This window comes from Melanerpes formicivorus, unplaced genomic scaffold (assembly GCF_026170545.1).
Source record: "Melanerpes formicivorus ecotype bairdi unplaced genomic scaffold, bMelFor1.0.p_v2 SCAF_33, whole genome shotgun sequence".
Taxonomy (NCBI): domain Eukaryota; kingdom Metazoa; phylum Chordata; class Aves; order Piciformes; family Picidae; genus Melanerpes; species Melanerpes formicivorus.
In genome coordinates this window covers 3,277,460-3,305,405 of record NW_027142385.1, presented here as the reverse complement: position 1 = coordinate 3,305,405, position 27,946 = coordinate 3,277,460, and the positions used below count along the sequence as shown (strand labels likewise).

The 27,946-nt window shown below is 48.3% G+C and overlaps 1 protein-coding gene across 7 annotated transcripts; it reads left to right on the top strand.

The window, feature by feature from the left end:
- The first annotated feature begins 26 nt into the window (after nucleotides 1-26).
- Nucleotides 27-27,478, top strand: SLC25A25 (solute carrier family 25 member 25). Of its 7 annotated transcripts, XM_068155656.1 has the most exons (12): nucleotides 34-138; nucleotides 298-393; nucleotides 20,445-20,571; nucleotides 20,662-20,749; nucleotides 21,133-21,168; nucleotides 21,467-21,578; nucleotides 22,264-22,422; nucleotides 23,191-23,343; nucleotides 23,456-23,563; nucleotides 23,813-23,980; nucleotides 24,389-24,539; nucleotides 24,972-27,478. In XM_068155656.1, the coding sequence occupies exons 1-12, from the start codon at nucleotides 103-105 to the stop codon at nucleotides 25,154-25,156; spliced, it is 1,419 nt and encodes a 472-aa protein (XP_068011757.1). In that variant the 5' UTR covers nucleotides 34-102; the 3' UTR covers nucleotides 25,157-27,478. The 7 variants fall into 7 exon arrangements, with proteins under 7 accessions (XP_068011751.1, XP_068011752.1, XP_068011757.1 ...); XM_068155650.1 differs by having other exon boundaries at nucleotides 27-393; XM_068155652.1 differs by lacking the exons at nucleotides 34-138; nucleotides 298-393 and adding an exon at nucleotides 11,495-12,165.
- The last annotated feature ends 468 nt before the right edge of the window (nucleotides 27,479-27,946 follow it).

The window sequence follows — 27,946 nt, the reverse complement described above, 5'->3', positions numbered from 1 at the left end:
CCGTGTGTGGCGCGAAGGCGGAAGCGCCCCGTGTCGGTTCCTCGCGGCGGAAGCGTCGCCATTTGCCGGCGTCGGCGCGTGTGAGGAGCGAGCGGCGGGACGATGCCGGGAGCGCGGCGCTCGCTGGCCTCCCCGGTGGTGAGCGGCGTGCTCTGTCCCTGCGACTCCCCGCGAGCCGCCGGAGCGGCACCCGGCACGGGAACGGAGGGCGGCGGCGGGATCGGGAGCGCGGGCTCCTGCGGGCGGTCTCTGTGCGAGGCCTCCGAGCAGGACCGGCGCCTCCGCGCCCTCTTCCAGAAGCTCGACGTGAACCGCGACGGCGCGCTCTGCATCCACGACCTGGCCGTGGGCCTGGGCCGCCTCGGTCTGCACCGTACCGAGCTGGACCTTCTGGTGAGAGGCGGGCGGTTGGTTTCTGCCCGGTGGAGTTTGGCTTGGTGGGGCTAAGCCGTGCCGGGTTCTGAACGTTGCTTTCCTTGGGGGTGAGCGGGCGTCTGGCTGCACTCCGCATCTTGCGCCCTGTCTGTGTCCGCCCCGCAGCCCTAGTCTGTCTGCGGAGCCTGGCTTCATGCTTACCGGTTCCACCATTCTCGGGCGTGGGAGGGGGGCTCGGAAGATCCTTTAACTGCTTCGGCCGGGGCAGAAGACGCGCCAGGTCAGTGGCAGCAGCAGGCACCTGGTTGCTGCATGCCAACACTTGCATCTGGGCTCCTTCCTAACGTGCGGCCGGGAGGGCCCTGGGTAGGAAGAGGCGTTTGTGCGATGGGAGACGCCGCCGCTCAGCTCTGCACCGCGGAGAGCGTTTGAGCTTCTCTAGGTGCTCGTCTAAAAGCAAGCCTGCTGACTCGAACGCTAAACCCGGAGCAATCGGCATGCTTACCTCCTGTGGGCATGTACGGTATTAAGCGTGGATATTTGAGACTGAAAACTTACTGCTTGGACTGGAAGAACCATAAGGAAAACGATCTTTTTTTTCAGATTCAAGGAGTAGGAAGTTTGCCCACGTACTTCAGTTTGTGAAAGGTTTTTGGAAGGGATAGGTGCAGTCAGGTTCTCATGCCGTTTTCATTGCATCACTGTGTTTTCCTCACATTTGGCAGCACGTTGCTACTCAAGTTTCTCACCCAAAATGGCTTTTATATGCCAAATTTGGCTATTTAAAAGTGTTTGTAATACACATAAAATACAGGAAGGCTGCTCTGTTTGTGCAGTTTGTGTATAAAATGTGCAGTGAGCTGACTTTCTACTTCAGTATTGGGAGCTGTGCCCTTTGTAGCCACACAGCTCGTTGTGTTATACTGTGCACTGATGATTCCAGGCTTCAAGGTTCAACATGATGTTGCTCTATTTAACTGCAATTAGTGCAATTTACATCTGTGTGAGTCAGAGTAACAGGCTTGTCCTCAGTGCACAGTTTGTCCTTACCAAGTCTCTTGTATTTTATATTTGAGACCATAAAAAAGCTGAGTCTCTTGGCAGGATAGTAGATAAAACACATGGGTGCAGTCAGGGATGCACCATCTTGGAGTGCCTCACTCCTACAGGAAGGAAGAAGAGTTTAATGATAACTTCTGAGTCACTACAGAGACATCTAATTCAAGTGACAGTTTTTATTCTCTCCCTGTTCTGGGAGTGGTGCCCCAGTTTGAGTGCTTTAATTGCACTTATCTATCCTTTCCAGACTTGCTAGTTCCCTTCTAACTTTGAATCTTCAACATCTTAGTTTCTGATGTTTTTGGTTTGCTTGTTTTGGCTGGCATCTTCCTTGCTGCTGTGAAGCATGAGCATTCTTTGGCAGCGTGGGGATCTTGTGAGTGCTTCAGCTGCGCTTCCAAAAATAATGTTAGCGCCATGGTGATTCTCTGCCGTGAGCCTTTTGGTCATGAAACCTGATTATACCTCATAAACCACCAGTGCCTGCCCTGTGAAATGCTGACTGGCTGCCACCTGTGGGTGCCAAATCCTTTACCTCTGGCAAAAGTCTTCTCCACCAGGATTTTCTGTGCTTACACCTGCATGCTTCTCTTGGTTTGCATTCCCTTTCATTCACAGGCATGTTATTCAAGCCAGCCTGACATTCTCTAGGCTAAGAGGATGCATGGTAAACCAAAGTGCATTTCTACTTCACAGAAGATAGTTTCTTTGCTTGCCACACCGCAGGAGCGACAGAGAGGAACCATTCTGCAGGGACTGGAACTGCTCTGTTGGAGGGAAGCACTGTGTGGAGCCAGCTGCTTAGCAATCCTGTCTTTCTGCTGAAGCCCTTGTCTGTCAGTATTGTTCCTCGGCCCTCTTCCTCTGCCGACTCTTCCGCCGCGTAGGAAGTGGCTGGTGAGATGGAGGGGGTTGGCATTGTTGGTGTTGCAAAGCATCCCTTCAGCAGCATAAGGAGCATCCGTTAGGGACGGGGAGGCAGAGCTCAGAATTCTTGGGTTCCAGTTAAGCACGTGGGAACCAGCCTCGGAGAGCTGGCCGCGGAACTTCCGCGTTGTGTCAGTTTGAGGGAAATCAAACACGCTTCCTGTTTCCCAGGCAGTTCTATTAATAAGCCTTTCTTTTTTCTGCCCCATCTGTAGCTAATAATGGCACCTTGACGCTCGGGGTAACTAATGTGAAGTCACGCTCAAGAAAAGCGCTGAAGCTTCACGTTGGAAACCTTTTTGATCTGTTGGACGTGGTGCTTGGAGGCCAATTTAGGCATAAATCACATGGATTGCCTCTGATTAGTAAATTACTTGGTGGCTACGGTGCGTTTTATTGTTCCTTCCATGCAACACTTGGTATGGGAGTTACCATCTAGCATTTGGGAGACAGATGGAGAAAATATTAGGCTGCTTAATGTGAGGTTATCGCCAATCTTAGCGGCGAGTTGCTAATCGCTTTGCGTCAGTAGGCTAAAAGTCCCTGTGGTAACAACAATAATAGTTTTGGGCTGCAACTTGAAAACAAAATGAGCAACATTTTGGCTCCTTCAGTGCTTGGGAGTTCTTGCTGAGATAAAAACCTTTTGTGGCGTTCTTGGGAAACTGCTGCCTTCTGTTTTAGAGGTGGCCTTCTGGGGTGCTGGAGAGAAGGGTTTGTACTTGGATGTCCTTTGAGGTGGAATTTGCTTATGTAAACGATGCATTTTCTTAACCCATGCTGTTATCTTTAAACCATTTGACAAATACAGTGTGCTAGACCTGTGAGCCTTCCAAAGAAGCCCTTGTTTGTGCTGGTTAGCGTGAAGCAATTCACATACTTCACTTGGCTTGAGCAGTAGATAGATAACCATGTGAGGCATTTTTTGAAGGCTTTCTTGTTCTGCTATGCAGAGGGATTGTCTGGGATTGTCTTTTACTGCTCAATGACATCTACCTCTGGAACAGCCAACCTCCTGTTACTGCTTCTTCCTGACTTAATTCAGAAACTATTTCATGAAACTATTTGTATAGACTTATGGAACTGGAAATATGTACTTGATGGAAAAGAGGGCAGTTGAACTGGGACTGTGTTTTCTCTGTTGTACCTGGAGATGTGTATTGTTGAAAGGATGTGCAATGGCAGTGTCTGTTTGCTAGTATACCTGTTCTGCCACTGATCCTGACTGACTGCAGGGCTGGAGTGCTGTTCTAAAACCTCATCTCTGCTGTTGAAGTTCCAGACAGTTTGAACTGGTGACATTAATTCCAGCTGCCTAGAGACAGCCTGAAGCTGTGAACTTTGTCTGCATCTGGCTCTTCTGTGGTTGGTGCTGAGCATCTTCTGCTGGACTAATTCCCTCAGCTTTAAGAAACAGCAAATGTAACCCTGTTTTCAGTTACAAGTGTCTGTCTCTGCTGTAATGATGTCCTCCTTGGCTTTGTGATACTTTCCTTCTCCCAAGTTCACCTGTGTGACTGCCTATTGCTCCTTCGGTATCAGCTTCCCTATGTGCAGCTGCATCAGCTCCCATTCTACTGACATCTTCACATCTGCTTTCAATCTGCTTTCTCAGCCTGCTATCTCCTCTTTGATCTCCAAGTTCTGCCTGTCCAAACTCCCAGACACGTCCTGTTGTTCACATTTCACACGTACTGAAGGAGCATACCTGCACTGTTTCAGCCAGACTCTTCAGCGCGCTGTTTGCTTCAGGCCTCTCCGAGTGGTTTTGCTTTTTAAGTGTCTCTCTGGACCCTTCTCGCTGTCAGAACTCTGTATCCCTGCTGTTGTGGGATGGTTGGTCAGTTAGTTCTTTGGCAAGTGGCTCCATGGGTGGATTGAGAAACATTCTATTGTAGCAGCTGCAATCATAAAAAGGTTAATCTTGCTTGTGATCGATACTTTATCTTCTGTTGTGACGTGATTTAATTCTTCCTTTCAAACTATTTCTGTAACTATTTTACTCTAAGGCTTTTGAATACTCTCTATTATACTGTGCATAATGTACTGCCATTCTCAGCCACTGCAAGGACAGAGGAAGCAGGGAATCTTTTCTGTGTCATGCTTTCATCTGTTTTCCATTCACAGTCATCTGGAAAAGGAGGACCTCAGTTTTTACTGTGTTACAGAACTCTATTTATGGTAAAAAGACCAAAACTCTAATACTGGTCTGTAATGTAGACTGGAATCTCTCCCAACCTGCATACATTTAGAAGCAACATCTTCATAATTTGGGTCTTGAATCCTGCTGGAGGCATTTGTGGAACTTTTAGCCAGGCCTTGGTAATTCATCACGAAGGGTTGAGCAAGACAAGGTCGTATTGAACAAATGAAGCAGTGTTATAGGCTCAAATTCCACCTGATACCCTTCCTTCTGCTGAAGGGTATTTTCCAACAGCTTCTCAACTACCCATCCCCTGACTAATGCCAAAGGACAAATGTGGATGTCCTGAAACAGGTGAAAGCAAGGTGAAACCGTTTTCAATAACATCTTACATAACTTCATGCACTTCTGTGCAATGTGCATTCAATACCAAGCAAAAGGGTTGTGTTTGCTGGGTCTGTAGGGAGTGGAGGCCTCTTGTTGTTCTTTGTAAATTATGAAATGTGTGGTTTGGTAAAGGGCCTGTTCTCAGGCACTTGGGAAACCTTGTGCAAGAGCAGAACTGCAGGTCAATGATTTAATTGTAGATAAAGCCTTGAAATCTGTGGTAAGTGGATGAGTTGCTGTGAATTGGGTGTTCTGCTGCCTCCTCTGAGTCAGGCATGCTAAGGATGCAAATGAACTCTTTGTAATCAATCAAATAAGTTCTTGACAGCTGCTGCAAAGACTTTGAGGAGAAATAGAGGGATTTGCTTTGGCACAAGGGAACTTCTCAATGCAGTGTAGGTTATTAATAGCCTTGGCCAAAAGCCTCCTCGAGGGAGAGCTGAGCTGAGTGGGAGGGCATGAGGTGACAGCGAATGCCAGGGAAGGCTGCTGGCACTCTAGCTGCCTGTGCCTGTCACTCTGTCTGGGACTGGAGGTGAAGGAGAGAGATGCTGGGGCCAGGGAATAATCACACTGTGCTGGTGAAAGTCTTTACTCAAACTTTGTCTCTGTTCATCTCTGGTGTGATTAATGTGTTCAGCTGGGAGTGCATGTCCACTGGGTGCTCAAAGGGGTGAGTTGGGAGTGAGATTTTAGATGCAAATGCATACAAAAGAAACTTGCTCTTGCATAAGTTTACCTTGCATATAAACAAACAAGTGTGGATTAGGCAAGTGTTACTTTGTGTTCATGTATATACAAGACCAGGTGTATGACTCCTGAGAGAAGCAATCTTGGGATGGATGTTCTTCCAGGATCATTTTGGTTCCACCTGGCAGCAAATCCTGGTGTTTCTCAGGTATTTAGCAGATGTCACAAACTTCAAGGACAAGCAGAAGCAAAGTACTTTGTACTGTTTGCAGAATGATAATGAATGAAGGATGCTGGCTGACCATTGGGAGGGGAAGATGCAACTTCGACTTGAGCATATCAATTTCAAATGTTGATGTTGTGTGAGAGCCTATTCTGTAGAAAGCCATCCTCTGTGGCACTGGTATGGCCTTGCAGTGTAAACATTCTCTGCAGGATGGGACATCTCTGAACTCTCTAGTGAAGTGATGGCCTGCAGAGCCTCAGTGAACTGAAACAACACAATTGATCCAAAGCAACCTATTGTATCATAGTATCAGTCAGGGTTGGAAGGGACCACAAGGATCGTCTAGTTCCAACCTCCCTGCCATGGGCAGGGACACCCCACACTAGATCAGCCTGGCCAGAGCCTCATCCAGCCTGGGCTTAAACACCTCCAGGAATGGGGCCTCAACCACCTCCCTGGACAACCCATTCCAGGGCTTCACCACTCTCATGGGGAAGAACTTCCTCCTCCCCTCCAGCCTGAATCTCCCCACCTCCAGCTTCATTCCATTCCCCCTAGTCCTATCACTACCTGAGATCCTGAGAAGTCCTTCCCCAGCCTTCCTGTAGGCCCCCTTCAGATACTGGAAGGCCACAATTAGGTCACCTCGGAGCCTTCTCTTCTGCAGACTGAACAGCCCCAACTCCTTCAGTCTGTCCTCATAGGAGAGGTGCTCCAGCCCTCTGCTCCTCCTCCTGGCCCTTCTCTGGACACCTTCCAGCACCTCCATATCCCTCTTGTAATAGGGGCTCCAGAACTGTATTGTACCTGTGTAGAATCTACAGCAGGGTTTTGGTTTTTTGGACATGTGTTTTATGGGGCATTATTGAGTGACCAGGGCTAGATGCCTTAGTAAGTAGTGGAAAATGTCTCCTTATCCTCATCCACACTGGATCATTAGTCAGATTACTGAGATAAGGACAGGTAAGAAAACCCAGGAGTTCAGTATGCTTATTGTTTCCTTTAATTTTTCTTTTCAAAGAAACAAACCTGGTGATGAATCTGAGTGTTGAGCAGAACCTTTAAATATCTGACAAGTGCAAATAAAATGACATCAAAGCCATGATAAGGAGTTGGTCTCCTGTTTGAGAGCCCTGCAAAATAGTAATGCTGCAGTTCTGTGCTCTCTGTTGCATACATTATAACATGATATGGTGCTGGGAGGAGTGGAAGGGGGAGGGATGTCTTTTCTTTCAGACCTACTTGTAGCAAATGGTAAATGAGTCTTTGTTCTTGTTCATGACCCATTGCTATATTTGTCCCTCTGAATGTGGGACATGAGTGCCTGTTAATGATGCCCCAGGCTCTGTCTCGGGTGGAGAAGTACAGCTCAGATACCTGGTGTCAGTGGGGAAAGGCAGCAGAGCTGTCTTAGTTTCTTTGAGTCGCATATAGCGAGCTGCTGGGGAGCTTCTGGCAGTGCCTTGCAGTGGAGAATTCTGCTATAAGAGAAATTGTTGACATTTTTAGATCATGAGTTGCTTGGAAAGGCAAAGCTGTCTGGTATGTGAACCTGCATTGTTTAGCCCAGGGGGAAGAGGGGTGGTGTGAGAGCAGGCCTGGGCCTGGACTGCTGGAGGGCTGTTGTTTCTCACTGGCTGTTTTCCTGGTTAACGTTCTAGTGCCATGAGACATTAACTTTCTAATTTCTGAGAACTGAGGATGTCTTCTTTCTTGGTCAGGCCCTAGTTCTTTGTCTGGTATGATGCAACCGCCCTGAACAGTGAGTTCCACTGAATTGCTTGCATCTTTCACCCTCCTTGTCAGCTCTTGCTGTATCTGTATTTGGCACTGGCCCCCAGCTGCCTTAATATATCACCCAAAATAGCTAATCACTTCTGCCAGGGTTCCTGTAACGAGGTGACCTGGGTTTCTGTGTAGTGTTCACTGAACTAAGCTGTGTCACCTTAGAATATTAACACAGCTGAATGTCACTTAGCTTAATTATTTAAGCAGCAGTGGCCAAGATGTTTAGATCTTATGGCATGGTGCAGGAAGCATCGTGCAGGGCTAGCTTTGGCTTTCTAAAGTAGGAAACACTTGATGTGTGCTTTTTAGTTTCTGAAGTTACATCTGAAAAGGTAAGAAATGACAGAACGAGTTGTGGTGGCCCTTCCTGGCTGGGGCGGGCTGGCTGCTATCTCTAGGTTGCACACATGTAGGCAGCACTCCTTGGGGTGCTTCCAGGAGAGCTCCCAAAGGAGATGAGTCACTGCTGATTTGTATGGGGTCACCTAAGGAGGTGGACTCACATAAGGAACTGGAGAGGATGACCGCAGTGGCAGCTCTTCGGTGCTGGAGGAGGAGATGGGTCATTGCTCTGAGCACAGCTCCCTTCTCTCTGCCTGCCTTTCTTTTCGCCCTCCCTCCTGCATTTTTTACGTGTTAGCTAGCTGTCTGGGGATGAGACTCACATTCTTGCTGGAAAACACTGCACATTTACTCAGAAGTCTTCTAGAAGGCATCTTAAAGCAAATGATCTGAGTCTGAATTTCTGCCTGGTACTACCAGGCTGGGAAGGGCAGGTGTCTGTTTGAAAATTGGAGCTGCAGACTCAGCAAGTACTAAGAGACGACCTGCGTGATGCATATCTTCAGAGGATACCTTGGGTTTGTGCCTCAAAACAGAACCTCCCCCTGACAGCCTGCAGTACTGAGGAAAATATTGTTTTAATTAAGCAAAACACGTAACTCTCCTGCTCTTTCCTGTCTCTTTTGTCTCCATTTGGATAGATTACATGACTTTATTGTCTGCTTCTCCTCTGGCTATCTAATGACTATCCATTTCAGTGGTGTAGGACTCTGAGGCCAGCTGCCACAGGCGCCTTCTGTCCCCTGTGACTGGTGTGCTGGCTCAAAGCCAGCTCTCGGATTAGCCCTGGAGCTTTTCTGCTTTCAAAATCCTGGATTTGGTTCATAGAAACTGCTGGAATTGGAGGGCTGACTGTCTCCTAGAGGAGCCTAGGTTGAAAAAGCTGCTGCACTGTAGCCTAGGTGCTTCTGATTCCTAGAGAAAATGAATTTTCTTCCTTTGTGTCACCGTTCAGGCTGGTCTCAAGGTCTTTGTTCTATCTGTTCATATGTGTGAATGACTGGCTTCCTGGCAGTGTTGGAAGGCTAGTACCTCCCTACAAACTCTCTATTGAGCAGTTGTCTTGCCTCCAGCTATAATCATCTTGCCATTATTAGGTTTATTATTCTGACCTAATAAAATTCCTCACTTGGTAGAAGAAATGCCTTTTTTTTTTCTGTCGTTAAATATGATTAGCTCTCAAGGAGCTGTGCAGATGAGTGTGGTGGCAGAATTTCCCTGAAGTTTTTTTTTTTACTGAGGGCAAAGGCCATGGAAGCATTGCTGAGTTTCTGCTTCAGTTGCACCCCAGGCGTGTTATTGCTTGCACAAATTATTATTATTTGAGGGTGGAATCCCTGCATGAACAAAGCAAGATGGGGTCCCTGCCCTGCACACATCGCTAAAGCTAATGCTTTGCAGAGAACTGTGAGCATTAGTGTCAGGTAAGATCAGCTGATTTAATGGCCATGTCCTGGTGAGCAGCAGCCCAGCTGCAGCAGGTAGCTCTCAAGCCCTTTCTACAGGCAGTCATGCTTTCTTGGACCTCACCCATGAGCAGCCTCAGCTGGCTAACCCATCAGGGAGCCCTGTAATTTTTGGCTGGGTTCATGAGGTTGTCAGAGGAGCACAGTAGCAAGGTAAGCTGATGTAGATGTGTGAGATGACCTCTTTTAGTGGCATTAAGCTTCAGATCAGCTCACTGCTTCTTGTGAAACGGCAGCCTTAGGCTAAGAAAAGCTGATTTTGAAGAACCATGCCCAGTTCAGAAAATCAGCTTTGTTCCTCTCTGGCTTGAGAGCATTAGAAACTTTTAAATGTCATCTTAAAGGATCAGAATCACACTGCTTTAGAAAGTAGTTTAACTTCTGTGCTTGTAGTTGTGATGATTGGCAGCAGCTCAAGGTAATCGAGGCATGACAAAAATTCCACTCTTCTGCCTGTGCCTGGGCTTTGACTGCATCCCAACTACAACAGGGCTGTGCCATTGCTCAGAGAGATTAGAACAGAATAAAACAGATTGGAAGAGACCTTTGAGATCATCGTGTCCAACCCATCATCCAACACCATCTAATCAACTAACCCATGGCACCTAGCACCCCATCAAGTCTCCTCCTAAACACCTCCAGTGATGATGACTCCACCACCTCCCCGGGCAGCACATTCCAATGGGCAATCACTCTCTCTATGAAGAATTTCTTCCTAGCATCCAGCCTAAACCTCCCCTGGCACAGCTTGAGACTGTGTCCTCTTGTGAGGTTGCCCCCACCCCAGTGTTAACTGCCCCTGAATGCTGTAGGTTTTTACTGGTTTGTTATTTTCTTGGCGTGTCAAGTTTAAAGGTAAACATTTTTGCTACGTACTGTATGTAGGCGTTAGGATTAAACAGCATTTTTTTCTTTGTAAGTAACTGAAGAGTAGTTGCAGAAGAATTTAATGTGATGTCTTTTATGTCCTTGTTTCTCACTTTTTCCATTACTCAGGTTGGTTAAAAGGAATTTTAACGTGAACAAGCTCCCCAAAAGTGTGACATTGCATAGTCTTCCTCTCAAATGCATTTGGAGATTGCCTACCTAAAGCTTGCAGGCATTCCAGGTTTTGGATTGTATTTTCACAGCCAGTATCTGTAAAACAAGTTTCCTACGGTCTGTCACTCTCCAGAGATAAAACTGACAGCAGAGGTCCTTTGCTCGCTGGAAAGTGAAGCGTGCAGTGCCCTCTGTCTGTGGATGCAAAAGGCAGGCGAGAATCTAGGGCTGCAAAGGAAGTTGTTGGTACTTTGAAATGGAAAATGAGCCCCTGCTGTTGTACCTACCAGATGGGTACCACCAAGGTGGCCTGACTTGCTGGCGGTGCAGGGGAGGCTGATAGCCGCAGCCTTGCAGCCAGAGCTACGAGGAAAGCGTGGCATTTTGTGTGGAAACTCAGGGGATGTCCTGTGTTCTGTTTGTATATATTGATATATACTTTAGTGCTGCTCTGGTTTATCCTGACTTGGTTGTTAAAGGCTCCTTCAGCCTGTTTGACTAATCAGCAGTAGTTTAACCACAGGGTATTCGATGTTGCATAGATGAATGGCCATAAATGCTGTGCAAGCGTGTCGCTGCGCTGCAAGCCAAATGGCAGGAACACAATGCAGCACCAAAGGGCTATTGTAATGACGGATGAGACTATAATAGAGCAGGCAGAGAGGCTGCAGTTAGAGGTTAATTCAGCCATGGCTGGGAAAAGCCGGCTTCTCTCCGCAGAACCATCTGCTGCTCCAACAAAGAGCTGCACCCGAAGCCGCCGAGGCCCCCAGGAGCAGGGTACGTAGATGCTTTGGAGGACCCTGTGCCGCCAAACTGCCGCAGGGCCATGGCTCCTGCGCTCCGGCCGCTGCCCAGCTGCCCGCCGTGCCCGTACCTGCCCAGTGGAGGTGGCGGGCGCGCTCCTCTGCGGGGTGCCTGCTGCTCGGCGCGCTCCCGCCCGGCTGCGCGCTGCCGCGCTCCGAGCACCGCAGTGTTGGGAGCGGGGATTGGCTGGGCGCTGCTGCAGTGGGGACGCAGCCTGGGTGTTGAGCCGCGCCGCTCGGCGGATGTGCCGTTAGGATGAGCCGGGACGCGCGGCTTAATTGGCAGCTCTGAGAAGCGTCTCTTGGAGAGGTTCATCTTTAGCGTTCCTCTTAAGCGCAGAGTCTTGGTTTCCCTGTCCAAGCAGTCTCCAAAGCTCAGCGTCTCGGCTTCTCCGTGCCAGGGGTTTTGTGCTTTGTCTGTTGCCATCAGATTTCTGAGGCTCTGGTACAATGAGCTGCTTGTCAGGCCAGGCACGACTGCAGTAGCAGCAATTTCAAAAGGCAGGAAGCGTCTGCAGGAGCGGTCTGTAAAGAATCTGAGCCCGTGGAGTCGCTGGGTTGAACCTCCCGCTGGCTGCCGTGCCGATTCCCGTCTTGGGGGTGCTTGGTAGTGCAGTCACATCATCCTTGGCAGCGGGCAGCTCCTGAGCACGCAGGGTTTCCTTGCCTGGGATGCTCGCTGGAGCAGCAATGCTGCAGACCCTTTGGCATTTTCTGTCTAGCTTCCTTCCCAGGGCCATATGTCAAGGTCCTGCAGATGAAAAAGAGGATGAGGCCAGAAACACCACCCCACTTCCAGGCCCCGGGGAGAAAGGGCCAAAGATGGTGGGGAAGCCACAGGACAGAGGGACTGATCCTACTGAAAGGAGACCAACTATCCTACTGGTGGTTGGACCCGCAGAGCATTTTCCAAAGGTAACGGGATATCCAGGGGCCTGAGGAGGGGCTGGCGCACATGACAGCGGAGTGTGTGGTCTGTTGGGAGTAGGGGTGTTGCAGGAGGAGTGTGCAAGTAGCTGGGGGGAGAGTGTGTGCGTTATTTGGGGAGAGGGGAGAGGCACAGGAAAAGAGCAGAGTCCAATGTGAGTGCTTGCTAGAGGGGAAATGTGGGTGAACATGGGGGATGACTGTGAGGAGAGGAGGTGATCTGTCTAACCTTCCAGACTTGATGTTTGAAGGGGGGAAAATGCTGTTCAGGGGCAAGGGGGAACACAGGGTCTCGAAGGTTCCTGGGCAACTTCAAGAAGTGTAACCGAGAGGGCAGGGAATGATCGTGCAGGTTAGTGGTGAGTCCCACCCCTGCACTAGAGACCAGCAAAGGATCAAATAGATCCTGAAGTGTTCTGGAGTCAGTCTCCTGGTAATTTGGCAAGGCTCTGGGAATACCAGCATGTTTTGAGCAAATGAGTAACTGGCTGTATTATTTGAACGGCACAGCCCAGAAGAGAATAAAGCCGGTCCCTGGGGAGCGGGTGGCGTGAGGGAGAGTCTGAAATCTGTGCGAGGATGGGAACTTCCCCGGAGGGTGGGGGAGCGGGGAGCCGGTGGGTGCGCACCATTGGCGGAGCAGAAACGGTCAGGCTTTGTCTGGGGGGAGGCGAACAAAAGCTGCTGTAGTTTAGTGCCCGGGCTCCTAACACAGTGCTGGCTGACTGCAGTTCTAATTTAGTTTTGTTGGGGAGGGAATCCTGCCCGTCTCTCCTGAGGCTGGTGCAGTCAGCCCCAACTGTGTATGGTTTAAAACCAAGGGTGTGACCTGGGATTAGGGGAGAAGGAATCAGGCATAACCCCTTGAGTGGTGGGAGTTTGGGATAATGCTGAAGGGCTGCAGCAGGGGTAGGGGTGCATGACTTGCAGGATCCAGCTTATTTGAGAGGGAATCAGGCATGGTTGTTGCTGTAAGCTTTCTCTCTAAAATGGGGGATGAACAGGTTTAATTTGTAGAGGGGATTAATATCCGTGCTGCTGCTGATCTGAATGGAAATAGGCAGGGCAGCGTTTCGTGTTCCAGGGAGCAGAAGCCACTCCCTGCTTGGATCAGACTGAAAAATGTGCAAGGACTTTTGCCTTCCTCCCTGTGGTTAGCAGTTAGTATTCTGCATGCTCTTCAAAGAGAGGAGCCTGCACATTTTGAGAAGAGGAGGACAGAGGGTGAAGGAGGACAGGCTGGCAACTCAAGGAGATTGTGATGAAAATCTTGGTGGAATAGGGCTGAAAATCTCTGGTATCATTCAGGGAACAATGGCCCCTCAGTCAGGGAGAGTCCATCTGTTCACACCTGCAAATGAAGCCTTGAAAGCTGATACCAATCTCCTCTTTCCTGTGTGACCCTGAGAAGCTGTGCTTCATAGGAGCCCTAAAATTGGCTAATGGAGAAATACCTAGAGGATAAAGATGTGGTAAAATGGAGTTATTGCAGCTTAGGAAGTAGCTGCCCATCTGCTAGGGGGTTGTGACTGTGTAATTTTAGCTTGCCCTGATTGTAAAGTAAAAGGCAATATAAAGCTCTTCTGCTGAGGCTTATGCAGATATGTTTTACCTTGCATTTGAGGCTGGCTAATGCTGCAGCCAGCCGTCGTGGCTCAGCTGATGGACAGTAACTTGTTAAGCTGCCGTGACTTGTTTGTGCTTGATCAGATATCTGTGTTCTGAGGAGAAGTGTTGCAAAAAGCCTGGTACAGCCTTAGGGATAGTTTATAAACCACTGTGAGCAAACAGCATTATTTGGTGCTCAAGGAAAATGTGGGGGGCACACAGCTTTTGTTCACTGATGGTCTGTGACCTTGGGAGAAGTCTCCTGCCTGGTGTGTCACTTGGTTTGCTAAAAGCACCTGTAATTTACCCATTTGATTAAAAATAATACAAAATATCTTGCCCACTGCTAGTAAGGAGTTGACAAGTATCCATAAGCTTGACCAGAGGTGTTTCCTAGCCCTGGTCCTTCAGTCTTGACCTTGTCATTGGTGTGCTTCCGCTCAGCTCCTTGCCTGGAGGTAATGATTTCAACCTGAGGCTGTTTCTGCAAATGTGGGAGAAAAGACAGGTTAAAAATATGATGTGTTGGCCCCTGGGTGTTTTCACAGGAGAGAGGTAGGATCTGCCCCTGATGTCACCATCTGGACTTTTGACTTTGGATCTGGGTTGTCATTGGAACGGGTGACCTTTCCTGATTACCTTTATGTCCAATACCGTGCAGTGTTGTCTGCCTGCTTGGACCTGTGTGTCGTCAGCGGGCAGGTCGCCTTTCCTGTTGTTTGCCTTTCTCCAGCCTTCCCCTTGTACGGCCTTGGCTCTCCATTCTGCTGGGGTCTCTTAAATAATTAACTCCCCTTCTTCATACGCTTTCCACTTGTTATTTTGTGTGTTGTGAGGACTCTCTGTGCTGTACAATTAATTATAAGCTAGTTTCTAGAAAGAAAAAAGTACCAAGTCAGCAGAAGCCAGTGAAAACTGGGGGCTGTAGTGGGTCTCTCTGGCCCATGGTGTACTTGTCTAGAAAGCTCTCTTGCCTGGGAAGGAGGATGTTAGTTATGTAGCTGTGACGCTCACTGGCACTCGGTATTTTTAGAGACTTCTTTTTTTTTACCAACTAAATTCAGAATTAAACAGCATACTTTCCTGCTCCTTGTATGGCTGCATCCTCCCTTTCTTTGGGAGGTACCTTCTGGAATTGATGTAGTAAAGTGGAGATGAAGCAGATGCCTGGAAGGATACAAATGCCTTGGAAAAAGGCTCGTGTTGGAATGTCAAAGTGTTCAAACTGGTACCTTGTGCAGCACTTGAATAAGACCTAAATCCCATAAATAGTATGCAGCTTCCTTGATGGGGCAAGCAAAGTGAGCCTTCTGTGGGAGCCACTGGACTCCCTAGATCGATCTGGTGCTCCCTTTAGCAGAGGAGAGGGTATTAGGCTGGCTCACATCAACCATAGACATACAGGTCCAACTCTGGCTTCACTGGCAAAATTGGTAGATGGAGGAAGTACCAGGGAGGACTGACACTGACTTTATTACAGCACTGACTTTATATGGAGCTCTGTGCCCTGTCCTTGCTTGGATCAGGAATAGCCTGTGCTAATGAGGGATGTACTGTCCACAGCTCATGTCTGAAGCCCTGGGGTGGGTGTGATGCTGTCCAAAGGGGCTGGCGGAGCGGAGCCAGCTCTGTGCCGAGACTTGGGCAGTGATCCCATACTAACTGTGTTCCAGCAGCCAAGGTTGCAGGCAGCTCTGGAAGGGGTTCAGTTCTTCTAAGTTTGCCAAGATTTAGGTGAAATCTAAAACCTTCTAAATGCTTATTTAAGTTCCTTTTGTCATTATAACCAGAATTGCTGGTATAAACTTCATTCATAATCTGCCTTTCCATCTTAGCTTGCTGTCCTGTAATTAATACCCTGCTTAAAATCAGCTTTCTTAGCCTCATTACCTTTCTCCTTTTCTCTGACGTAGGTAGTAGGGCTTTTTTCCCTAAAATGTGCAGATTTTGCCTTTTGTCTCTAGCTGCCAGCTCCAGAGTTTATTAGGAAGATCTGCATCATGTTGGCATAGCAACTGAGCTGCCAAGCAGCTTTAACAGCGATGCTTGGCAACTCGTGGGAAGGACTATGGAGGATCTTAAGGCTTGGTGGGGAAAACCTGAATTACATTTGTTCACTTACTATGTGGAGCTGGGAGGAGAGCTGCCCATCTTGGTCAGGCTATTGAAAGTGTTTGCTTTTGGCCTGTGGCCTGTGTAGCATTCGGATGCTGCTTACAGCGAGTCTGGACTTGGTGGGAAGGTAGGAGTGTGCTGCTGGCGTGCATGTAGTGCAGCTGATCTTTAAGAGGATCTGGAGTTGCTGAGAAGATCCTGTTTTCGTGCAGAGAGACGTCAGCAGGGGGTAGGTTAAGCCTGGTTAGGTAACGAGGCAGTAGTGCCATGGTAGGTGAGGTGCCAGGGGGAGGACGCAGGAAGCTGTCGCAGGTCACGGCTCTCAAGGGTACCGACGGGCTGCGAGTCGTGATCCACTCAGCCTTCAAAAGCAGAAATCCTTGAAATAAAGCCCCAGATTAAATATTCCCAGTTTGTGTGATTGACATGCAGCTCCACACACAGCTTATTACAGACCTTGGCTCTCCTTTAAATGCCACAGTAAAGACATAAAGGCCCCCTGTGCATCCGAGGAGGGGAGTGCTTGCTGGACTTTGCACTGGCCAAGCAATCTGAATAAAGAGAGCAAACAGGAAAATATTGCTGTGTCTGCAGTGCTGGGGAAGGCTGGTAGCTGGGCTGGCTTAAGCCAGTGTAGCAAACACTCTGTCTAACTTCAAGTGCAGGCAGGATTATAGTGTTTTGGTTATTGGCTGTGGGTTTTTGCATCATCCCCGTGTGATAGTTTCTCTTTGGCAAATATCAAGACTATAACTTCATTTTAAAACTAATGTTGACTCTACAGGGTCTCCACAGAGCAGCAGCATTGTTACCTGCTGCATTTCTTACTCTCACTGTAGTGCCTAGGTGTTACCCCAGGCTCAGAAGCCTGTAATTATGTCCAGATTAAATGATGTGTGTGCCACACTTGCTCTTCAGCCTGGCTAGCTCCTGATGAAAGCTCAGGAACTTGCTTACAAAGTGGTTAAATGCTAAATGGTAGAAACTGGAAAATGTTGTTCTGCCCAGGCCACTTCTCATTCTAGCAGATATCTGACTGCAATGTTTAATTGTAGTTGGAAGAGGAGGGAAAACTATTAAGCTGATGTAACTGCTGTGGTTGCTTAGCTGGGAGGCTGGGAAGCAGCTGGGTCTGTTTTGAAGCCTGCCCTTGATTTTTGGTGGTTTTCTGGGTGTTTGGCACAATAGCAAAGCTTCTCCACAGGATTTAACTGCTGCCTGCATTAGTACTTGTAGAGTGCTGCAGAGGAGAGAAATGTTGGTGAGCAGGGATTGCCTGGTCCTGGCTGGCACAAGTGTGTTTGGCAGAACTTGCAACCAAAGCCCATCAACTCTGGCATGGCAAAGTAAACTTATACAAGTGAATTTTCCAGGCTTGTGCTTAAGCTGGATATCCCAAACATGTATGAAAACAGCAAGTGGCTGGCATCCTGCCCTTACTGTGTTCTGGAGGAAGACAATGACAATCCTCCTGTGTTGTCTGGTGGGAAAGGTTATGATGAAGACTGGTCCCCACTGTGCTGCATGTGTAAATCCCCAGATGGGTGAGGACAGGATCAGAAAGGGCTGATCGGATCTAGGAACAGCAAGTGAGCTGTCTCGGACCTTAGCCAAAGCCTCTTGGGTTAAAAGACACGCCTAGTAAGAGTTAACTTGTGGTGAGCGTGATGTAAGTGCTCTGGGCATAATGGGAGTCTGGGGTTGAGCAATGGGAGTAGCTCACATGCTTCCTCCTGATCCGCTCGCTGGGTGGGACTTTGCATCCACCGCTTCCCTTTTAAGTAGAAGGGCAGGGCTTGTAGAGCCAATCCCACCGGAGCCGGCTTTGCTCATAGGCATGTGTCATGAGGCTTGCTGGCATTTCCTTTCCACTACGCACTGAAATTAGCTCCGGGGAATCGCTCAGTCCTGCTTCCCTTGCCGGTCAGCCTGAGCTCAGAGATGCTCTGCCTCTGTCTGTATGTGCCAGCTTTCGGGGAGTCGCAGACGGAGTTTCAGTACTTTGAGTCGAAGGGGCTGCCGGCTGAACTCAAATCCATCTTCCGACTCAGCCTCTTCATTCCTTCCCAGGAGTTCTCCACCTACCGCCAGTGGAAGCAGGTATGGCCCCGAGGGAGGACGTTAGCTGTGGCGGGCTGGTCTCCAGCACCCGGAGTGGCTGGTTGGAGGGCAGAAGTTCATGATGGCTCTGCTGTATAGCTGGGTACAGCACGGGCATGCTTCTCTTGCCCTTGGCAGGGATTGCCAGAGCAGCGTGGAGTGGATATTTTTTCGTCTTGCTTCTTTTGGCTTGAATCTGATGAGATCTCAGTGCCTCTAAGACTGTTTGAACCAGCCAACCTGAACAGAAAAAGGAGGTTTCCAAACTATAGATTCCTCTCCTTTAACTGGGCTTCTCAAATAGGTTTCACATCCTCTTCCCTTTCCTTCTGCTTGCGCTCTTCCTCCTACCCTGCTGCTCTTGGGAGGTGAGTAATCTGCTGACAGCTCCTCCAGCCAGCGTGGGGCTCTCCCCCGTGCAGGGCGGCTTGGCAGCAGCTGGTGGGCTGAGCAAGGCAGGCTGTGCAGGAGTGTTTCCCTTTGCTGCAGAAGGGAGATGCACTACATCTGTGGAGCACTCTGTCTAGCTCTGTATCAACCACAGCCCTTGCTGCTACCAGCATGGTTTTCATGACCAGGCTGTCAAGAGCCCAGACAGCTGATTACTGACCACAAGTGGGGGATGCAGTGAGCTTAGAGATGTGTGTGGTCCCAAAGCATGCTGCAGAGACAGCTGCAGGTGACCACAGAAACGTCTGCAGCCAGCACAGCAGTTTGTGAACGGTTCTGTCTATGGAGTTTCTTATATTTGCTGGTAAAAGGGAAGAGCTGCTGGCAGATTCTTGTTCATCTCTCTGAAGATGATGCTGGGAGCTTGGCTTTCTGGCCCCCTTCACACATGTTGCAGGGTACTGGTTGACATGCTTGCGGTGTTTCTGCGTTGTGGTTGTGGAGGAAGGCCAGCAGAGCCAGGTGGCTGTGATTACCTGCCGTCTCTGATCACTGACTGCACATCTCTGCAGTTGTTAGGGGTGTGCTGAGAGGACAGGAGGAGTTGCAGAGTCACATCTCACTTACAGTGTTTCTGAATTATTCCTGCCTGTCCACTGGCTGGGGGTTGCCAGTCAGAGGGAAGCCCTGATTCAGCTGTTCGAGGCCAATCCAGTGACATGTGAGAAGTGTTGGTCTATCTTTAGCCTGCAAGTTGAATGTGGGGTCATAGCTGAACTTTACAACAGTCACTTGATAAATGGCAGGTTGAGAATACTGGGCATACTTCAAAGGTCAGGGCAGCTGGGACAACACTTTCTTACTTAAGGTTCATGAGATGATTAGGAATAATCCTCATGGCATTAGGGTTAGTGACAGGACTTGGTGAGGTGAGAGAGAGTGGATTTTAATAGTGAAGTATTTAGCAGTGAAGTCATTGAAAGTGGCATTGAAACAAAGCCTTAAGGCTTATGAAGGTGACAGGACAAAGTATCACAATAAGCTGAGATTTGCCTATTACCTTTGAAGCCTAGATATTGAAGAGCAGAGGGCCAGCCTAGTGCTTGCTCCCAGCTCAGAGCTTCCTTAACACTCTGCCTGCTGTTCATGGAAGTGTTACAAGAATTAGAACAAAAATGTAGGTGATGCAGCAGACTGAATCACACCTCATTTAGTGTTGCTCACTAAGTCGTGTTGACAAAGACTTACAGGCTGTCAAAGGCAAGTGACTGAACAAGAAGGGGAGTAGGGACTCCCTGAGCCACGTTCCTGCAGTCTGGAGATCACCTCTTCTGGCAACAAGTAGCCACATGCCCTTAGAACAGTCCATCTGCTCTTGCCCCATGCTGGAGTGAGTTAATGAGTCGTTTACCTTCTCCTAGATGGCACAGAGTCTGATCTTGATTTTTGGCTTTGTCCCACTAAGAACCTTTTCTTGTTCTATATGCATCTCATGGAAACTTGTATAATTAAAGCACCTAGCTCTAGGGTGTCTAAACCAGTTCATAGGGGTTTTTATCTTTATCTGTGTCCATTAAAGCTGGACAAGCTTTTTCTGGTTGGAGTTAGTTATTGCCAGAGGGAGCTTACTTCTCTGAGAATCATAGTAGGCACAAAATTCCTTCTCTTGTTCAGGCTTTTTAATTACCTGAAGTTTTGTGATTCACTTCTTAGGCAAATCTGTTGCCTCGTACTTAGTTTAAGAACCTCCACAGGGGCTTTGTGAGGTGTCAATCAAGATACAGGGCTGAGATTAGACACATGATACTCTCAGTATATCCCTGATAAAAGCATGGAGCATTTCAGCTGGTGTAACTAAGTTTGGGAGACAGTTGCCTGGAGTCAGGTGACTTCTACACTACTGCTTTGTTCAAAGGAGGAATTGTCAGAAGTCTGTTGGCTACTTTTTAGAGAAAAGCCAAGTTGTGTGGGAGGTGATGTTCAAATATGATAGAAGGGGCAGGTCTATGTGAATGAACAAAGGAACTGACAGGCTTTGGTTGTCTTCTGAACAGAAAATTGTGAAGGCTGGAGACAAGGACTTGGATGGACAGCTGGATTTTGAGGAATTTGTTCACTATCTCCAAGATCATGAAAAAAAGCTGAGACTGGTCTTCAAGAGTTTGGATAAGAAGAATGATGGTAAAGACATTTCTCATGCTCATGAGTAGACTGCTGCATGCATTAGCCTTTGTAGTTCACGTGCTTGAGCTCTCTGGCTTACCTTGGCAGGCCGCATTGATGCCCAGGAGATTGTGCAGTCTCTTCGGGACCTGGGAGTCAAGATCTCTGAACAGCAGGCTGAGAAGATACTGAAGAGGTGAGGATTCAGCTGGTTCTCTTGTTTCACTCTTGAGGGGTTTAGAAGGGAATGTAGGGACAGGGAACCCACTGCCCCTTCCTACCCTGTGCACACTTTCCAGCGACTTCAGCTCCTCCCTTTTTGCCTGTTACTCCTTGTTTTGCATTGTGGAGGGTTATTGGTGTGGGGTAGTGCTTGCACCTGAGCTGATTTGCATCCCTGTTGTGACTGTCCTGCTGCCCTGAGCTTGCTGCTTTGGAGAGGGACTGTGCAGTTGCTCTTTGGAAATGCTGAGTGCTTTATGCATGTGGCACTAACACATTAACAACCACTTATTTGTGCTGTTTTTTCCTCTTTCTTTCCTCTGCTACCTTCCCTCTGTCTGTTTGCCTCTGTGTCAGAATAAGGACGGGACACTTCTGGGGTCCTGTCACCTAGTAAGTATGATTTTTCCCTTCAGTGTCAGTTATGTCCCTAAGATTGGTAGGAGGAGGATGTAACTACTGCAGTTAAAGGGGAGAGGGGGGAGGAAAAAGGGAGCCCACTTCTACCTCTCTGCAGTGTGTGGTGAATAGAAGACTTCCCAGCTTTGTCTTGTGTCTCTTTAGAGGTCTTTTGGTAGTTGCTTTGCAAAGCTTTTTTTTTTTGGTGTAGACCTGCATAGTCAAAGGGAAGGGGAGGAGGAGTTTGTCACCCAGTGAGAGTCTGTGCTCATCTACTGACAAATCTTTTTAGCATGGATAAAAATGGGACAATGACAATCGACTGGAACGAGTGGCGAGACTATCACCTGCTGCACCCAGTGGAAAACATTCCTGAAATCATCCTCTACTGGAAGCACTCAACGGTAAGGAATGGTTCCTCTGCAGCAGGTCTTGGTCTTTCCTCATCTTCTCAGACTCCTGAGCCCCAGGAGCTGCTATCAGCAGTCCCTGTGTTTCTCTTCATGGTTCAATGGCTGTCTTGTAGCCCTAGAAGCCAAATCACTTCCTCTCCTGTTATCTCGCCACCTATCACTTCTGCATGAAGACGAAAGTTCATTTGGCTCATGCCTCTGAGAGCTTGTACCAGTGGCTAGCCCCTGCTGGTTCAGGACCTGTTAAGACTAGAAACTGATTTGACAGGCAGCCATCCTTCCTGGAGATATTTCAGTGTGTGAAAATAGCATGAAACAAGATTAGACTGGCTGCCAGCTTGGAAGGTTCCAGAGAGAGCCAGCTCTTTCACCCTGCCACTGCCAGCAGTTGGTCACTTTGGTTTTTTTTTTTATCAGCCACAGTATTTTAAAGCAGACAAATGTTCAGCACTTGCCAACTTCTTGGACAGAGGTCTCTGAATGTGAAGTTTCCCCTGTGATGTGTTACAGCAGTGGCAGTTCCTGTGGCCAGGCACAGGAGTTAATGGCTGTAAATAAGCTGTTGATTTGGAATAAGCATATCCAGTACTTCAGCCCTTAGCACTGATACAGAGCAATCAAATTTCAGAACATCAGTAGCTGATGAAACATCTCTCAACACCTTCTACTTTTGCAGATCTTTGATGTAGGAGAGAATTTGACTGTCCCAGATGAGTTCACAGTGGAAGAGAGGCAGACAGGGATGTGGTGGAGACATCTGGTTGCAGGTGGAGGTGCAGGTGCCGTGTCCAGAACCTGCACAGCTCCCTTGGACCGCTTGAAAGTGCTCATGCAGGTATGATGGAGCAGCTCAAGTTCACAAACACAGGCAGATTCCTTTGGTATGCTTGGATGCCTAGGAGAGGGTGCTGTTCATCCACACAGTACAGCACTCTGGCCAGGATTCAGCTTATTGTTCCTCTACTGCTATCTTGGAAAGTTTTTGGGGTTACTTAAATGGTCAAAGTCATCTTGAGAAGTTATTCTTCATTGACTGGAAAAAATCCAGAGAATCTTGTGGGAGGTAACATGTGAAAACTCTTAATGGCTAGGGAGCTTTCTGCTCTAGAGCACAGGAAAACTTGGGGTTTGGTGAAACAGGTTCAGTTCTTGTGTTCTTGTGAGAGACACTGAGGCCACAAGTTATGAGGTGGTTGTGGTGCTCAGCTAGTGGAGCTGGTGCTCCGTATAAGTATTGCCAGTGTTAGAAAGGAGTTAGAAGAACTTGATTGTGACCTGGTCTGTCACTGTACCTGCTCTTGACCCAGCTGAGCAGCTTGCCCTGGGTAGGTGATCACTAGGTAAGGTGTTGGGGGGGGTTGCCTATGTAGCCTTTCCTCTGCTTTCAAAGGGAGGTATTGATTAGATTCATTAGTTCACATTAGACTTTGCAAAAGAGCAAAGAAGCTTTGCTGTTGTGAAAGTTATCTGGAAGGGATTAAAGCCTTGGCAGGCCTCTGGGTAAATAAAAACAAAAGTGCCCTTTTGTCCCTGGATTATGGAAGAACGTAGCGCTGTCGTAAGTGTGCCTGGAGCTGCTCCAAGCTGGCTTGCTCTCCCCCAGGTCCATGCCTCCCGCAGCAACAACATGTGCATCATCGGTGGCTTCACTCAGATGATCCGCGAGGGCGGCACGCGCTCGCTGTGGCGAGGCAACGGCATCAACGTCCTGAAGATTGCGCCGGAATCTGCCATCAAGTTCATGGCCTATGAGCAGGTGAGTCAAGAGACACAGACAAGTCTCGCTGCAGAAGGGTTCCCAGAAGGGAAAAGGCTGGCTGAGAGAAGTCACTGAGCCTCAAAATGTTTGTCTGCTCTGGCTCCCGCAGATCAAGCGGTTCATCGGCACTGACCAGGAGATGCTGAGGATCCACGAGCGGCTCTTGGCTGGGTCTCTGGCAGGGGCCATTGCACAGAGCAGCATCTACCCAATGGAGGTGAGGCAGGTGGCTGATGGTCCAGCCCAGGAGGGTCATGGCAAGGGGCTGAGGTGGGAATCTGGGGGTGGAACACAAGTGCTGTGGTAGCTTAACGAATGAGTTCTTGGAGGTGCTATCAAGTACCACTTGCATGACACTCCCTTGCTGTAGTCCTGCCCATCATGCTCCTGGGAATGACATTGTTTGTATGGTTTTCTTCTGTTGGCTCTCCTATAGGTCTTCATGGTGTTTATGTTTGTCTTCCAGGTTCTGAAAACACGGATGGCTCTAAGGAAGACAGGACAATATTCAGGCATGCTGGATTGTGCCAAAAACATCCTTTCAAAGGAAGGAATGGCTGCCTTCTACAAAGGCTACATCCCCAACATGCTGGGAATCATTCCATATGCTGGTATTGACCTGGCAGTCTATGAGGTATGAAGCCTGTAACCTCCTGTAGGGCTGTGCTGCTGGTATAGCTTAAAATCCTGTAGTAACTGACAGGCCTGACAGTGATTGAGTGATTTATCAAAGCTTCATTTCTGAGCTTTATGGGGCACCCAAAATGGCCTAAAGAGAATCCAATACAAGGACTCTTCTTTCGTAGTTGATATTGAGCATAGTCCCTTGTTTCTCTTTGTTAATGAGAAAACTGCAGCAAGAAATTACAGAAGGGATTTTTCCCCAGGAGTTACAGTAGCAGTAGCTCAGAAAGATCTGAGCAGCCTGCTGCTTCTAGCTGAATTTGCACAGAGCTTTCTGGCCTCCATGCTAGATCTTCTATGTAAAGTGATACCCTTTTGATTGCCTCTGCACTGCTGACTTCTGCCTTGCTCCTTACAGACACTGAAAAATACCTGGCTGCAGCGCTATGCTGTCAACAGTGCTGACCCTGGGGTCTTCGTTCTGCTGGCTTGTGGCACCATCTCCAGTACCTGTGGACAGCTTGCTAGTTACCCACTGGCTCTTGTGAGGACACGCATGCAGGCCCAAGGTGAGAACTTCTGTGAACTGCAGGAGCTCCTGTCATGGTCTCTGAGCAGGGTAAAGGTCCTCTAGAGTACACATTGCAACAGCTGCCTCCATTGGCCTGTGCTGCAAGAGGACAAAGGGCTTTGTGCTGCCCTCAGTATCTGGAGCCAAGCACCTCCAGGACAGAGATTCTGTTTTGCTCAGGAGTTTTGGGCTAAGGGTGTCTGCACAGCAGTTTGGGAAAATGGCTGTGATGTGCAGCATGGCTATGATGTACAGCACAGCCGTGGCTTGCTGAGAAGTCAGATGCTGTCCCTCATGTCTTTGTCATGCTCATGTCTTTGCCATCATCCACAGGGAGCACATGAATCAGAACTGCTTTGTGAGACAGACGTCACCTTAGTGTTTTCACTCCGTAGGCTGCATTATTTATTGTGGCTCTTCCCTCTTGCAGCTTCAGTGGAAGGTGCTCCTGAAGTGACCATGAGGGGACTGTTCAAACATATCCTGAAGACAGAAGGAGCATTTGGCCTTTACCGGGGTCTGGCACCGAACTTTATGAAGGTGATCCCAGCTGTCAGCATCAGCTATGTGGTTTATGAGAACTTGAAGATGACTCTGGGCGTGGAGTCACGGTGACCAGGAGGTGCTGCGGACCTGGAACTCTGAAATCTTGGGGTGCAATCCCAAGACGTACAGCCATCTCTCATTCTGTGAATGTGTTGACACTAAGCTGACTAAGCAAAGCTGTGAAATCTTCAGATTGTTTGTGAGTCAGTAAGGGGGAGGGGAGGATCTGGTGTCCTTTGCCATCTTGCTACTCGGAGCTCCACATTAAACCATCACATGGGCCTCTGGGTTGGGCCTTTTGGGAGAGTCTCAAGGCATGAGCTGCCAAGGTCAGTTCCCAGCAGTATGGCAGAGTAGCAAAGGTCTGGATAACAGGTCTGCTTTCAGCATGTTGTGTGTGCAGAGCTGTTTGCCTGCAGATGAGCACCTTCTGACTTGCTGAAAGAGCTTCTTTTTCCATTCAAAGAGCTTCTTTTTCCATTCAGTTGTTGAAATTTGTACAAACCTTGTGTAGGAGCTGCTGCCACACCAGGCTTGTTGTTATGTTTACATATATTCCTTTGGGTAGGAGACATTCATGTTCTGCTTCCAAGACTTGACATGAAATGTAACTTTTGAACTATACTGGTTTTGAGGGCTGGTGGGCAGTGGTTTACCCAGACAGGTTGAAGGTTACTTAAGCCAGCCTAATGAAGAATTAGGATTATTTATTTTTATAGGTTTAAGTGTGTCTCATAAATCCACTAACCAGATGCACTTACTAACAGAAGCAGCAGACCAGAGCCTGCATGCCTGTATCCTTTGCATGCCGGATTGGCTTGTCCTATACTCAGCAGGGGCTTGGAAAGGGAGGAGAGCCTTGAGTGAACTGGCACCTTGATGTGTGGCTTTAGTGAACAGAAGACAACTATTTCACAGCTCCTCTGCAGTTGTGCTCCCACCATGACATGAGAGCCCCTGTGAGTGTTGCATGGACCTCTGAATTCCATTCTGCCTGGTGCTGAGGATAGGTGGTGGACCTTTTCCAAGCCCCGTGCCTACGCTGCTATCTATCTCTTTAGAGCTCTTTGTAGATTGATGTTGAAGTTTGCATTAGCGGGAGGGAGTCCCCGAGCCAGGAGGTATGTCTGCTGTGGGGAGGGGTGCTAGGCAGAGAGTCACTGGGAGAGGTGAGCTTTTGGTCCTGAAGATGTGCTTGCTTTTCTTTCAAAGGGTGCTGTTCATAAAGCTAAGGGAAAGAAATGGCTTTAAAATTTCTCTGACTGCATTATGGGCTGCTTGAGTTGATGGGATCTGGCTTCAGAGGCCTGGGAGATCCTCATCCGACTTGTCATTCTGAGCAAAACGGACCAGCGTTGCATTCCACTGTTTTACTGCTTAAAGCATATTTATTTTGTATTTATTTGAACAGAGTTATGTCAGACTATTTTTATAGACTTGTTTAAATATTGTTGCTGTGCTTATAGTTCTCCTGTTCTAAAAAGTTCTCTTATTTGTTCTCTTTACATCACACGTCTGAGTCGTGGGGAGGGACGCTCAAGTCGCAGGAGTACCTTCCTTTTGGGGCTTGAGCTGCCTTCTGCACGTCTGGGGTTGTTGCTGGAGGACCTCAGCCCAGAGAAATTCTGTAGCAAGAAGCCATAGGAGAGCAGGGAGCTGGTGAGGAAGCAGACCCTTGTGAGAAGGGGAGAAGGGTGCGCTGTGAGGCTCACCTGAGTTTGGAATTGCCTCTGTGTGTGGCTGAAAGGCTTTCAGGTGGATGGCTGAAGATGGGAAGTAGAAGGTTTGTGTATGTTGCATGTCACAATGGCTAATTGAGAGGGATCTTGGGGAATCTTTAGGTAAAGGGGGAGGGGAGAAATCTCAGGGTCTAAAGAAAACAAGTTTCCAGTGAGATGGAAGGAAACTTACACTTGGACATAAGCTGCTGCAGTTGTGCTTTGAGACTGAATCGGCAGCCCCTGCTGCTGACCCACTGCTCTTCACTTGCAGATGGGCACTCTGGAAATGAGAGAAATCAGAAAAGGATTTGCTAGCACCCAGCAGCTGCTTTTTGCTGATAGATTTTGGTAGTTCATGGAGAGCCTTCCAGGCAAGGCTCTGCCTTGACTACCCAGTGCTGTCAGTAGTTAGCCATGTGGAAATCTAACAAATTTGGATATTACTGATCTGATTTTTTTCCCCCCACCCCCACTTCTTGAGACCTGTCACAAACTTTGCAGTGGCTCCTTCCTACCAGTGTGGCCTAATGGGAATATGAATATCAGAATGCAAAAATCAATGCAAAATGACAACCATCTTTGTAGCTGTAACCACAAATTGTTATAATGCAAATCTAACTCAGATTCTTCATGTAGGGAACAGTCTGCTAATAAAGGTCTGTCAAAGAGATACCATGTGTCTGCATCTTTGTCTTGATGGGTTTATTGGTGCCCTTTGTGGCCAAGCTCTTCCTGGGATGGTTTTCTCCAAGAATACTGAGACTGGGAAGGATTCTTCCTATGAGGACCTGAGAGAATAGAATCCTTCTTAAAGGCAAACCCAGCAAACCTGGGCTGGAGGCTGATGATGGCTGTGGTGAGTTGGGGATGTGCAGATGCTGTTAACTCCTCTGAGTGTTGCTGGACTTGGCTCAGCTGTGCAGTATCCATAACTGTTCAGAGTTTCCCAGAAAAGCTGGAAGCTCTGCAGTCCAATTATGCCCTCAAAGGAACTTGGCTTACAGAGTTTTCAAAACAAAGGCTTTGTACTTTTTTTTCCTCCTTTTTTTTCCCCTTAAAACAAATAAAAACCCAGCCAGGAGAGCTGTCCTTGAAGGTCATTCAGAAACCACAGCTGGCAGCCCAAGTGGCCCCTGGT

Bases quoted from the DNA above. Each gene is read 5' to 3' on its own strand.
- SLC25A25 (XM_068155650.1), top strand. From the start codon at position 103: ATGCCGGGAGCGCGGCGCTCGCTGGCCTCCCCGGTGGTGAGCGGCGTG. The intron at 22,423-23,190 runs GTATGATGGAGC...GCTCTCCCCCAG, and splicing joins GCTTGAAAGTGCTCATGCAG to GTCCATGCCTCCCGCAGCAA. The intron at 23,564-23,812 runs GTGAGGCAGGTG...TTTGTCTTCCAG, and splicing joins GCAGCATCTACCCAATGGAG to GTTCTGAAAACACGGATGGC.